General features: G+C 38.8%; 2 protein-coding genes and 1 pseudogene across 5 annotated transcripts in view; 2 read left to right on the top strand and 1 right to left on the bottom strand.

The window, feature by feature from the left end:
• Positions 1 to 12,916, top strand: part of LOC145503083 (general transcription factor 3C polypeptide 1-like) — a 280,887-nt gene that overhangs the window by 119,852 nt on the left and 148,119 nt on the right. For 2 of the 3 annotated variants that reach the window (XM_081482517.1, XM_081482520.1), the window contains one exon: positions 12,673 to 12,720. The exons of the other annotated variant lie outside the window; for it this stretch is intronic. In XM_081482517.1, coding sequence (XP_081338643.1) covers positions 12,673 to 12,720 — 48 coding nt within the window. The remainder of the gene's footprint in view (positions 1 to 12,672; positions 12,721 to 12,916) is intronic. 3 annotated transcript variants of the gene reach the window in all.
• The window catches only part of LOC145503102 (52 kDa repressor of the inhibitor of the protein kinase-like), a 489,168-nt pseudogene that overhangs the window by 80,504 nt on the left and 395,748 nt on the right, over positions 1 to 12,916 (bottom strand). The window lies entirely within an intron of this gene.
• On the top strand, positions 962 to 2,455 carry LOC145503154 (uncharacterized). The gene is made up of 2 exons (XM_081482619.1): positions 962 to 1,518; positions 1,782 to 2,455. Exons 1-2 carry the CDS (start codon positions 1,004 to 1,006, stop codon positions 1,927 to 1,929), a joined length of 663 nt encoding a protein of 220 aa, XP_081338745.1. The 5' UTR covers positions 962 to 1,003; the 3' UTR covers positions 1,930 to 2,455.

The following is a 12,916-nucleotide window of genomic DNA, read 5'->3' on the forward strand; positions in this document are numbered from 1 at the left end:
AACATTTTGTGAAGAAATGACGAATCTTGTGACGGAACTGAAATGTGTTTTAATTTTTGTCAGCGAATGTTTTTATGTTACCTGATTAGATTTATTGATTTTTAACGTTTGGAGAACTCGATGAGACTTATTTTAAACCAAAAATCGGGAAATCTTCGGAACGCCTTGCTTTTGATTTCTAGGACTGACAACTCGTCACCTTTGCGGTTACGCATCACGCACCACGCACCACATGTTCTTGGTTGAAGCAAACAGTAATTTTTAAATTACTCTTTTAATGCTGACAAAAATCTTGTTTTCTCTTGATATAAAAGTGACATTTTAAAAAGTACATCTTTATGGCGCGTTTTCAGGGTCAAAATTAAAAACTAACTTTTCCACCTTTCCTTACCTGCTAAGTAAAATTTCTGTCATTTCCTGTCTTTGAAATTAGACAGTACGCATCTCTTTTGACCTCCGAAACAATACATTCCGCCTTTCCTGAATACTAAAATCATAACATCCGGCATATTTTGACCTTTGAACAAAATTCTCCGCGTTTCCTGACTTCTCTCGAATTTTAAGTCCGGCATGTTCTGAGTTTCAATGTAATTAGTTACCAAATGTCGTAATATTTAGTTTAAATATCTCAACGTAACATCCCATACTGACACCTGACAAGCAATTTAGTTCGTAATGAAATCTTGCTGCTGAGCCGACATTCTGATTTGCAAAATTTGTAAATGCGCGTTTTCTGACTTCTCGATTCTACCAGGCGTCTTTTCTGCGCAAGCCTGGATCCCCTGATGCAAACCTAGTGCCAGGACCCAAGGGGGCCGGGGGTTTTCCTGGGGATTTATTAATGGTGTCGACGGCATAAGAGCAATTCTTGAGCAGTCTTCGCCATACATCATTCGACCTTGCAAGGAGACTTCAACAGGACACAGTTAGTGAAGATGTGTCTGATTATGTTCGGTTCCGATTGGAACAAATTTCTCGCCATTTGGTTCGACTTGCTGACAACATGCAGGTGTTTGATACAGTTCGACCCTCACTCGCCACTGTGACGCGAATGTTGTCGGAGGTAGAGCGGAATTGGTATCATTCCTCCCCAGCAGTAGCAAACCAGCCTAGAACGGTTGGGCGTCCTAGGTTCGAGATTCCACGGGAGCAGCTGCAATATCTTGCCGATTATGAAATCAACTTACCCGACATGTCCAGAGCCCTTGGTGTGAGTGAGAGTACCATAAAAAGACGTATGCGGGAGTACAATATCTCCATTACCGACAGGACGACAACCATTAGTGATGATGACCTTGATAACATGGTAAGATCCTTTCATAGGGATTTTCCAGATGCGGGATATCGAAGGGTCCAATCGCAGCTAGTGTTTCGCAATATAAATGTGCCCCAGCTGAGAGCCCGAGAATGCATGCAAAGAACGGATCCGGAGGGACTTGCAGTGAGATGGCTATTCCTTACACCAAGAGCTGTGTACTGTGGCACATGGCACATAGACGGGAATCATAAATTGATCAGGTGAACCTTATTCGTAATTGATTATAAATAAAATTTATTCAGATTTACTGCATCTAGTTTCTAATACAGGTGGTTGTTGGTTAGTCTCCTTCCCAGCCGGTTTTTTTTGCGGGGGGGGGGGTGGGGGATGTCACGCAACACTCTCTCCAAAGAAGCGTTGCGTGACACCCAAAAAACAGCTACGAAGGAGACTAGTTGTTGGTAGTGAGGACAGAATCCATGAAAGGACAGCAAAGTATGGACTCATGTATTTTAAGTTTCAGATGGAAGAGTGTAGTGCATGGTGGAGTTGATGGATGCACAAGATTTCCAGTATATCTTAGAGCTGGAACAAAGAATACCACAGCTACTGTTCTTGGCCTTTTCCAACAAGCAGTGGTAGAGTATGGACTCCCCTCAAGGAATTTTTAATAAACCCTTGTTAAAATAAAGTGTACAGTAGCCTCCAACAAAAGCACTTTTCAGTCATCAAAATGCTTCTCAAGACAAATAGATTTTCAAATTTTCCACGGTCTTCATCCCATTGCCCTCCCCCTCCCTCCCCCCGTGCAGGAGCAGGTAAGCCATTCCGGTGCTCCTCTACATCATGACCCTAGAGTCTGCCGCCTAATTTATGATTTCCTCCTGCTACTTTATTTTAATTTGAAAACCCTGATCACATGTTATGTGTATTATTGTTGGATCCACGCCTACGCGGAAAAGATGCCTGGTAGAATCGAGAAGTCAGAAAATGCGCATTTACAAATTTTGCAAATCAGAATGTCGGCTCAGCAGCGAGATTTCATTATGAACTAAATGGCTTGTCAGGTGCCGGCATGGGATGTTTAGTTGAGATGTTTAAACTAAGTAGTATGGTATTTGGTAACTAATTACATTGAAAGTCAGAACATGCCGGACTTAAAATTTGAGAGAAGTCAGGAAACGCGGAGAATTTTGTTCAAAGGTCAAAATATGCTGGATGTTATGATTTTAGTATTCAGGAAACATGGAATGTATTGTTTCGGAGGTCAAAAGATATGCGTACTGTCTAATTTCAAAGACAGGAAATGACAGACATTTTACTTAGCAGGTAAGGAAAGGTGGAAAAGTTAGTTTTTATTTTGACCCTGAAAACACGCCATACATCTTTTCTTTTCATTTTCCTCGTTTGCTTTTTTCCTATTACTTTCTTCATTAAAGAGATGCCCTGTTGCATTGCCGAAGCAAGCATTACTGTCCCCACTGTCGACAATATCACAAATTCCGTTTCACTAAAAACAGAGATTTACATAATCAAAAATATTTAGACATTGTTATTGAAAGGACTTTTCAAAGCTGATTAAAAATTTAGTTTATTGGACTTAAATAATGTTTTCTCTCCAGGTGTATCTTTAATAGTAATTTGCCTCAATGGCGCCATTCCAAACAAGATAAGAATTTAATTTATCAAATGTGTATTTCTGTCTCCTTTTTTTAGCATTCCCTTTAGGATAACTAAGTTACCATAATTAAATTAGTGTGTTTATTGAAAATTCCTGTGTTGTTTTCATGTTATCAAAATGTCATTGAAATTGTGCTCTTTCCACGATATTGTAAAAGGTGATTGTGGGGCAAGTTGAGGCCTTGAGATGCTGTTTCTTTTGAGAGACTGTAATGATGGTATTGGAGGGCACTTCGTTAACTGTCATTTGTCTACAGAAAGTCTGACCGAAACGGACCTTATCTTAGTGAGGGCCAGTCTATTCTCGGTTACCAAATCGCAAATAGAGAAAATGTCTATTTGTCCAAGACATTGGCATTCTTTAGGGAAGTTTTGGCGACCACCAAAATCATGTCAGTACCCTGATCACAAAAGAAAATCTACTGCTGTAGGAGGAAGGCATGTCATCGGTTTAAAGCTGTCAAGGGAAATCCACAGTTTTTTTTGTGAAAACGCAGCAGTAGGATCTCGTACATGTAAGTACAAAATCCAGTTTCATTACTATAGCTGCTCTTTAAAAGAGGATACAACCAGTGGAAGCTTCACCACCCCTTCTGTTCCCTCCCGGGCAATAATTTTAAATGATTGTTTATTTGGTCCCGCGAATTATTTCAGGTGCAAGGGGGACTCCCATGTGAATAGCTCTGGGGTGCTTGGGGAGTAAATCTCCCTTTAACATTTTCAGGAGGAAACACCACTGATTTTAGCCGTTAAGGTTTCTTTTGGGGCTGTACTCAAAGAAATGCTGTCACATTTCTTTTAGAGTGGTATCCTTCGAGGGTCAAATGAAGCTTTAGATGTTCTTACGATGAGGGATACCATGACCTTGCAAAGTAAAAGAGATGCAAACAGATTGAGAATTTGAAACCAGGCCATTTTTCTGACTTTTATATGGTGGGATTAGCACTTTTGACGTCTTCCTGCAAAGTAATTTAACACAGCGTTTCCATGGTAACCCCATTTTTAGTGCAGAGTACACTATTGGGATGGTCTGGGGGTTGACGTCGCTAAAGCACTATGGCAATATGGCACCATGGAAATAAAGTGTAAACTTTAATGTTTGTTTAATTAATTGATTTCAATTAATTAATTAGGCTTGCTGCAAGGGGGGTTAGGATGGGGTAGGTACTTGTGAGCACTACGTAAAATAGGTGGTGCATGTACCTACCTTACTTTTTGAATCACTTCAAAAAGCTATATATTTGTTTCAGAAAGCCCCTTGCTCTCCTTGTGGTACTTTTCTCTTTAGAGCAAAACCAATATTTGCTCTAAACACATGCGCAGATTAATAAACATTAGTGTCAACTACATATATCAGGTGGAAGATACATTTCATACAAGATCACACACTAACGTTGAGCGCTTCTCCTTGTGGTAGGACCCTAATAAGTCATACGCATGTGTTCTAGCATCGTTAGCACGATACAAGGATGTTACTGTGACCGCGTGTCTTTTGGAATTACGCCTAACTTGGTTCAAGAAATCATCTATTGTTTCCAAACTGCACTAGTCCGTTTATTTCATCCTTTAATTGTCTCCATCAAAGAGACCAAAATGTCTGTACCCGCAGCTGAAACTCTCCTGACTAAGTGGCATTAAAACTTGTCAAATTGAACAAAAAACCCAGGAAACTGCTCAAACATTGCTGCAGACTCTGTGGCACCTACTGAAAGCATACATTTTATCAGTCTTTGAGGGGAATCGTTCACTGATGAAGGATATATTCTCGGTCAAGTAGCATTGTTTACTTTTTAAATACCTCTCGTTGAAGCGCTCCTCAGTTGTATTAATCGACATCAGGGTGTATTTTAAATTTAAGTGGTTTTATTGTCAACGCCAAAGGTGGCAACAGAATGTGCTGCTGCGTGACAATTTGATAATTAGATTAGTTCCTGTTTATCAGTCAAAAGAAAATTTGCGTTTTAAATAAAGCAAATCGTTCCTCTTCCATTTCTTCATCCGACATTCAACTTTCTTCCATTTATCTCCAGCTGTGAAAAGAATACTAGCACATCTTGTGTGTGCTTTTGAGAAAACAAGAGTTTTAGGTTACATACCTTTGTGAGGAATGTATTATTTAATTTAAAATAGCAAAAATCAACATAAAACACTACAGTAAAATTCGAGAGCTGTCTTGACAAATGGTAATTAATTGTCAGTTATTCTTGGACTGTGAATGAAAATACACGCATCAAACATACACACTGCTAAGATTATGTCTTATCAAAATCCCTAGCTGACTAGCAAGGTCAGTACAAACCAGGAGTGAATGTCAGGGGTTATATAGGAACTGTGTCATGAGTACTGCGTGAGAGCTATGCATTACACTCTGCACTATCTGAGATTGTCTCACTAGTTTATTTTGGCTACACTATTTTTGAAAATGTAGACTTTTCCGGCATCTTTTTCGTCAATAGTTCATTTGAAAAACCGTTTTGCAGATTACATGTACATGTTGATTTGGTTAGTTTTAATTTGAATGCCCTGGCGAAGCCCAAACAGATCACCAGAAGTTAACGTTATGCACACAATTTTATTCATTATGCCATAAGAAACACAACGAACAAGTGACTAGCGAAGCAAAGTGGTTGCACCGAGAGAAAGAAACCCAGCCTGAGTCAGCTTCTGAACATGAAACGGAGTCCGAGAGGTTTGTTTTCAAATCAACTGAAAATTAAGATACTAATAAGATACCTCAGTATGGATCGTGATTTGCTTTAATTTTCTTAACAGCTTGTGTAAGCGTGCTGCCATGGCAACTATCAGTCAAGTATTAGCGTCTACGCCATTCCAAGAGACATCAACACCAAAGTGCAGTCAAGGCGAATCTCCGTGGATTCCAGAGACTCCCTTAAGTACATCAGAAAACTCCAATGCAATTGATACCTATAACACAGCCATTAATGAAATTGCCCTCCTTACGCCAGAAGTTTCACGGGAGCCTCTTCCTTTTCAGCTAGAGACCCCCTGGGATGAAGCAAGGGAGGTTGACAAAAAGAAGATCATAGAAAAAACGAGCGAAGATTGCATCCTTGTATGTAAAGCAATTGTGCCTGAGAGTGGCGACTATTCTACTATTCCAATCTCTAAAATTTTCAAAGGAAGAAAGAATTGATCGCTTAGCCTGCGATGATCTGGTGATATTGATGACTGCGTATAAAAATGCTACATCAAAGAACTTGAAGAAACAAATTCTCAGCCTTTATGCTTTTCGATACCCGGTAAAAACCCTACAGGCAATCCATTCACCATATGGAATACTTTCAAACTGGCAAATAAAGCAGGCCCGCTCACACACAAAGACCCATGGCCCTCGCACAGTACCATAGTCAGAGAAAAAACACTGTGTACACCTTGATATGAAAAAGGTGGACCATTTTGTGGAATTTGCTAATCGTTGTCATTTTTATCAAGATGTTGCATATGGCAATAAAATCCTCAAACTTGATAGTGGTGAGAAGATTCAAATGCCTAATGTTGTGCGAACTGTAGCAAGATCAACCATGATCAAACAGTATTTTGAATTTTGCAAAGAAGAGCAATTCGAACCCTTGAGCCAATCAACCTTAATCAAAATCTTAGAAGTGAGGGTAACCTCCCAACATAAGTCCCTTCAAGGGCTTGATAACATAGCTGCTGATGGTGCTGCTGGTTTTCAGACTGTGGCGAGAATCATTGACGACTTAGAGAAAGAAGGAGGAAACAAGCAGGAGTGCAACAATGCCAAAAGAAGGTTGAGAGACTCAAAGAAGTATCTGAAGACAGATTATCCTGTCCACTGCAAACCTGACGAGTCAGCTTGTGCTGAGCACTGCAGAAAGTTTGCCTTAAGTGATAGTTGTGACCCAGACTTTCAGGCTGTGTGTACTCATCAGCTTATTGAAAGCTGTGACCAGTGCCAGACTTTGAAAGCAGTCTTGGACGAAGTGGAGGCAGAAATCCAAGGTTCGTCTTGGAATTCGTATAATCAAGAACATTGAGAAGATCTTCACTATGACTTTGAGCGTGCACGATCAGATATACAACAGTGGAAAGCACATATACTTCGCTCAATCAACCAGGATGAAGCCAAACAGGACGTCTTGAAAATGAGGATTCAAGTTTGGCATTGATAGTTATGGACTGGGCCATGAAATTTTTACAGTTGAAGTATTGAGAAAGGCAATGTGACTGGTGTGGCAAAAAGGGATTGGCTGGCATATTTCCACAGTTATTTCATTCAATACCAGTTCTGTGAGTCTGCAGCTGAAATCGTATGCTCATCTCTTCAACTCATGCCAGCAAGATTGGTTTGCTGTTTGTTCTATCCTTGAGAATCTCCTGAAGGCAATCAAGACCTAAAACCCAGAAATAGAATCTGTTTATCTCTGTTCTGACGGGGCAGGATGTTATCACAACAACTTCCTTATCGCTGCAGTTACAGATATTGGAGAACGAATTGGTGTCCATATCCTGCGGTACAACTATTCTGAGCCACAGCATGGTAAAGATGTCTGCGACCGTATTCTCTGTCCCATGAAAGCGTCCATACGAAGATACTGCAATGAAGGACATGACATTTTATCTGCAGATGATATGGGTAGCACACTTTTGGAACACTGTGTAAAGGGTACTTCAGTGTGTGTCTGCCTCACTGACATCAGCAAAAAGACGCTCAATGTTCAGAGTGTTGAAGGATTCAGCAGTTATCACAACTTTGCGTATGAAACAAGTGGGGAGCGTGTTTGGAAGTCATGGAATTGGCCTGCGAAAATTATTACTCTTTGATGGTCTATTTAAAAGGCATCAAAGCTCTACTGACTTGGTGGTTGTGAAGGACCTTTTCCCTTTCAAGGATACTCATTTATATAGGTCAGCATGTGCGAGTGTTGCCGAAAAGGAAGGGATTTTCCTTGTCCTGAATCTGGATGTCAGATGATCTTTGAAAAATTTGGCGATCTCGAAGCTCACTTAGATGTTGTAGACCACACTCCAGGAAAGCTGAAAATGGAGTTCACCTTTGACAAGCTTAGAAGAGAATGGGCTGAGAAATTCTCTGTTGCTGACCAGGTAAAGAAGTCGGCTAGTGCTGACAGCAGTACAGCAACAGCAACTAACAGTGCAGGATCCAGATGTGAACTTCCAATCGGGTGGGCCCTGCAAAGCCCTCGGCCAGGGGCAACTAGATTTCTGCCAAAGTGAAGGAACACCTAACAGCAAAGTTTGATATTGGAGGAAAAACAGGAGATACAGCTGATCCAACGCAAGTAGCTTCAGATATGCGAAACGCAAAAGATGACAACAATAGTTGACTTTTCAGAAGAGAGGAACGGCTAACCAAAAACCAAGTTAAGGGATGCTTTTCCCACCTTGCCGCAGTGCGAAGGAGATGTGGTCACAAGGACATTGATCTTAATGATGCCCATGCAGAGGAGGAGGAAGAAAAAAGAGAGAAGCTCCTTGCTGATATTGCCACAGAGCTCAGCCCGCAGCATCCCATCTGTTACAACACTACAGACCTGTACAGATGCGTCAAGGAAGACAAACTGCAAATGTTTAATGTCACAATGCTCAAAACAATTTTGCTTCACTTTGATGTAGCGTTCAACTCGAAAGATAGGAAGAAGGACTTGGTGCAGAAGTTTTCCGAAGTGCGCTGGTAGTGTAAATTGTGCACGCGCTGACAGGGTAACTTCCAATATATTGGGCGCACTTTCGGTTTCTTTAAATGCTAAAGGAAACGCAGTTTTTCATTAAATCCAGCCTTTTTTGACGGATTTTGCTTAAAGCCAATGTTGGAAACATAGCTATGCATTCCTTTTTCGAAATCATGCTTTTTTCAGAAAATTATGTATTGTTCAATATTTTGAAATTCTCTCGAAATCTGACCTTTTAGAAATGAAACAAAATCTATTCATAGCGTAATGAGGATTTAAATTAAAATATTAAATCAATGAAAAAAATCCCGATAAAGTAATTTGCCTGGGAACCGTTGTGTTTTTTCAGTATTAGTCACATGACCATGGGCGTGGCCTGATGATGTCATGACTAGTTTTGCTGATCATGAAAAAGTTAAAACACATGAAATAACTCTGAAGTACCTAAAAATGGTGAGGTTATATGAGAATAAATTCTCCTTAACGACTCGAAAAGATCGGTGAATGGGTCCTTAAGGCTCTCATTTCATGGGAAATAGCATTACGAGATTTTTAATCAACGCTTGCCTCAACCAAAAGTGCATGATGCGTGACTGCAAATCAGTGTTAGAAATCAAAACTAAGGCAAGGTTCCAAGATTCCCCGATATTTTTAATATTAGTCTCATTGAGTTCTCAAAAGGTTAAAAATCAATAAATCTAATCAGTTAAGGTGAAAACATTTGCCAAGAAAAATTAAAACGCATTTCAGTTACGTTATGAGATTCGTCATTTCTACACAAAATGTTGAATTTATGGCTACTTGCTCGAATTTTTTGTGCTTCTAAACTAAGAGTGCCCAAAACTTTTAATACAGATGTTTGTCGCTTAGCCTTAGTACATTACACTGATAACAGTCATCATTCATGTAGAGGTCCCACTTTTGGAAAAAAATCTGTTTGTCTGGAGGCTATATTGGCAAAAATGCCAAAGACGTTTTTTAGAAGGTTCGGGAAAAAAATCATAATTTTGCTTGGGTTTAAGATAAACGAGGAGTTTTTTGTTCTGTGGAAAGAAAAAAGAATTATCACGTAATTGTGAAACTAGTGAGACAATCTCAGATAGTGCAGAGTGCAATTGATAGCTCTGGCACAGTAGTCCCATAAGTAATCACCCCTGCTCAGTTCACTTCTGGTTTGTGTCTACCTTGGTAGTCTGCTAGGGCTTTTCCCCTTTGCAGTGTGTGTGTGTTTCAAGGTTGTATTTTCATTCAAGGTCCAAAAATGACATACAAATTAATTACTACTGGTGTTTTACATTGATTTTCGTTCATTTTAAATTCAATAATACGTTGAAGCAGCAAACGTGACAATTTAGCTCTTCATGCCAACTTTGTAACTTGATACTTTTGTTTTCCTCGCAAAGGCATGTAATATGAAACCCTTGTTTTCTCCAAAACACACGGAAGATGGGCTTGTTTTTTGGAGATGAATGAAAGAAAGTTAAATCTCTGATGTAGTGATGAACATGATGAAGAAACAGAACAGGAACGATGTTGTTTTACTGAAAATGCAAATTTTTACCGATGAATAAGAACTAATTTAATTATCAGATAGTCACGAAATACCACTTTCTTTTTCTGTTGCCACCTTTGTTGTTAACAATAAAACAATTCAAAATTAACCCACAATGATATTGATGGCTGTGAAGCGTTTCAATGAAAAGTATTGAAGATAAACAGCGCTACTTGGCCGATATGAATGAGTCTCCTCAAAGACTGATTAAATTAATTTGCGCTTTCATTAGGTGACACAGAGTCTGCAGCAATATTTGAGCACTGTCCTGGTTTCTTTTGTCACAAATTTACAATTTGCAGCCACTAACTTGGGAACTTTTTGGTCTCTCATTTGTTACAGACGTAGTTAAGGCAACAAATAAATAAGCTGCTAATGAAAAACTTCACATTTCCCTTCTTTATTTAAACCCTTACAAGCATGCTATTGTAGTTTGAAAACAGCAGATGATGAACTGACCTGTGGATAATTCTAAAAGATACGTTTAACTTTTACACTAAAAAGGGACAAGTGGCGCTACCTAGTACCTGACATTACATGACATACAAAACCGCGTGGAAACATACTATATAACACTTACGATGCTAGAACGCATGCCTCTTACATGTTGGGTTCTACCATAAGGAAAACTACTCAACATTTGTTTGTTATCCTGTATGCAATGTATCCTCCACCTAAGACAAGAACGCTAACTGATCTGCACGTGCGTTTAGAGCAAATTGGTTTTGTTCTTAAGAGGATAGTACCACAAGGAGAGCAAGGGGTTACTTGAAACAAATATATAGCTTTGCGATGTTTACTTCTAACTGACGTAGATAGAACATGTTTTACGTAGGGTACACGTGTACCTTTCCCAGCTCACCCCCACCATTTCCTTGTCTCTAGAGTACTTAATTAATTGAAATTAATTAATTAAACAAACATTAAAGTTTACACATTAGTGCCTTAGTTCCATAGTGGCAGGCAGCCCCCAAAACCATCCCAATAGGGCATTCTGCACTAAAAATGGGTCAATGTTGAGTTCTATCATAAGGAAAACCACTCAACATTTGTGCATGATTCCGTATACAATGTATCCTCCACCTAATATAGAAGCCATGAACGGTAACTAATTTACGCATGCGTTTAGAGCAAATTAGTTTTGTTCTAAAGAGAATGGTACCACAAGGAGAGCAAGGGGTTACCTGAAACAAATATATAGCTTTGCGATGTTCAAAGCTAAATGACGGCGATGGAGTGTGTTTTATGTAGAGTACACATGTACCTTTCCCACCCTACCCCCACTACTTCCTTGCCTCTAGACTAATTAATTGAAATTAATTAATTAAACAAACATTAAAGTTTACACCTTAGCGCCATAGGGCCATAGGGCCATAGCGCCTTAGTTCCTTAGTGGCAGGCAGCTCCCATAACCATCCCAATAGTGCACTCTGCACTAAAAATTAGGTCGTTTTGTTAAATGTCCAAGTTTTTAGCAAGCATCGCGTAACCACCAAAATTTAGGGTGTCAATTTCCGGTTTTGTGCGGTTTTTGACTTGCTTATAAAAAAATTCATCAAAAAATAAAGAAAGCGAATCTGGCGAAATAAAAGCCATTTTCATTCATTGCATATGTTGCTTGACTTGTGTAGAAAAAATGAGAGCAATCCATTTTCCGCCAAAATTTGAGTAGCCAGTTCTTACATGGACACGCTCTTAAAAGGTTTCCAGTGTATCAATGCTAATGAAACTTTGGAATAAAATTGTTAACATTATTAGGCATACATGGTTAATGTTTTAAAATAATCTATTAATTCGTTTTTATAGATTTTCAAAAAAGCGCTTAAAATCGAAAATTGTTCTACATGTAAATTTACTATGGAAGTGATGTTGACAAAAAAGTCTTGTTCTCAGGATCAAGAAAACACAAACCAACAAAACTTTCATGGCTTCAAGACAAAACTTCAAGACACATTTTGGTGTCTTTTGGAGCAATTTCATTAAAATAGTGTCCTTCCTTCAGTCCATTTAATTTAATTAAACAAAAATGCATGGTTTGAAATGTTTTTGCAATTTATTCAAAATCCAACATACAGAATTTTTTTATTCTTGCATATTCCCCTTGCCATACATCATAATTTCAGAAATTGGCATCAGATTTTCTATAACAGATCTAGTTCGTACAAAATTCATATTTACCAATTTTTATATTTTTTGGTTTATCATTTCCATGGAAATATCAATTACCTTAAAAAACACATTCAACCAAACTTCAATCTTTTTCCAAAAACTGGTGTAATTTCCACATCGATCAGAGTAAGGGAAGATTGGTAAAGTCTCAGTTGAAAATGCTAGGTATGGTCCAGAAAAAACTATATCAAACCACCTTAAGGCCACATTCTTAACTTTGTAGGATAGGTTGTGATTTTCCATGCAAGTATTTTAAATTTGAATGGGGAGAACTTTGTATACAGAAAATCGAAAAGACTTCAAATATATTAGCCATCATTTGCTTTTTATCGTACAAGGTATGGATGTAAAAGACAAGAAGCCACAGCAAAACACATCAGGGATAGGTATGTGGCAATTAACACCTTGTTTGATGCCTCGTGGTTTTGTAATGTTTAGTAACTGTGTCTAAGCCCAAGGTTAATTATTTGATTTCAAGACAATAAACCCATTTGTCCAGTCACTGATGGACCTTACAAATAGCTCTGTAGTATCAAAACAAGTTAGCCTGCATAGCAAGTGTTTCTGTGGGGTTCAGAAGCA

The sequence above is a fragment of the Orbicella franksi genome, chromosome 11 (genome assembly GCF_964199315.1).
Source record: "Orbicella franksi chromosome 11, jaOrbFran1.1, whole genome shotgun sequence".
Taxonomy (NCBI): Eukaryota; Metazoa; Cnidaria; class Anthozoa; order Scleractinia; family Merulinidae; genus Orbicella; species Orbicella franksi.

Bases quoted from the DNA above. Each gene is read 5' to 3' on its own strand.
- LOC145503154 (XM_081482619.1), top strand. From the start codon at position 1,004: ATGCAGGTGTTTGATACAGTTCGACCCTCACTCGCCACTGTGACGCGA. The intron at 1,519-1,781 runs GTGAACCTTATT...TTTAAGTTTCAG, and splicing joins GGGAATCATAAATTGATCAG to ATGGAAGAGTGTAGTGCATG.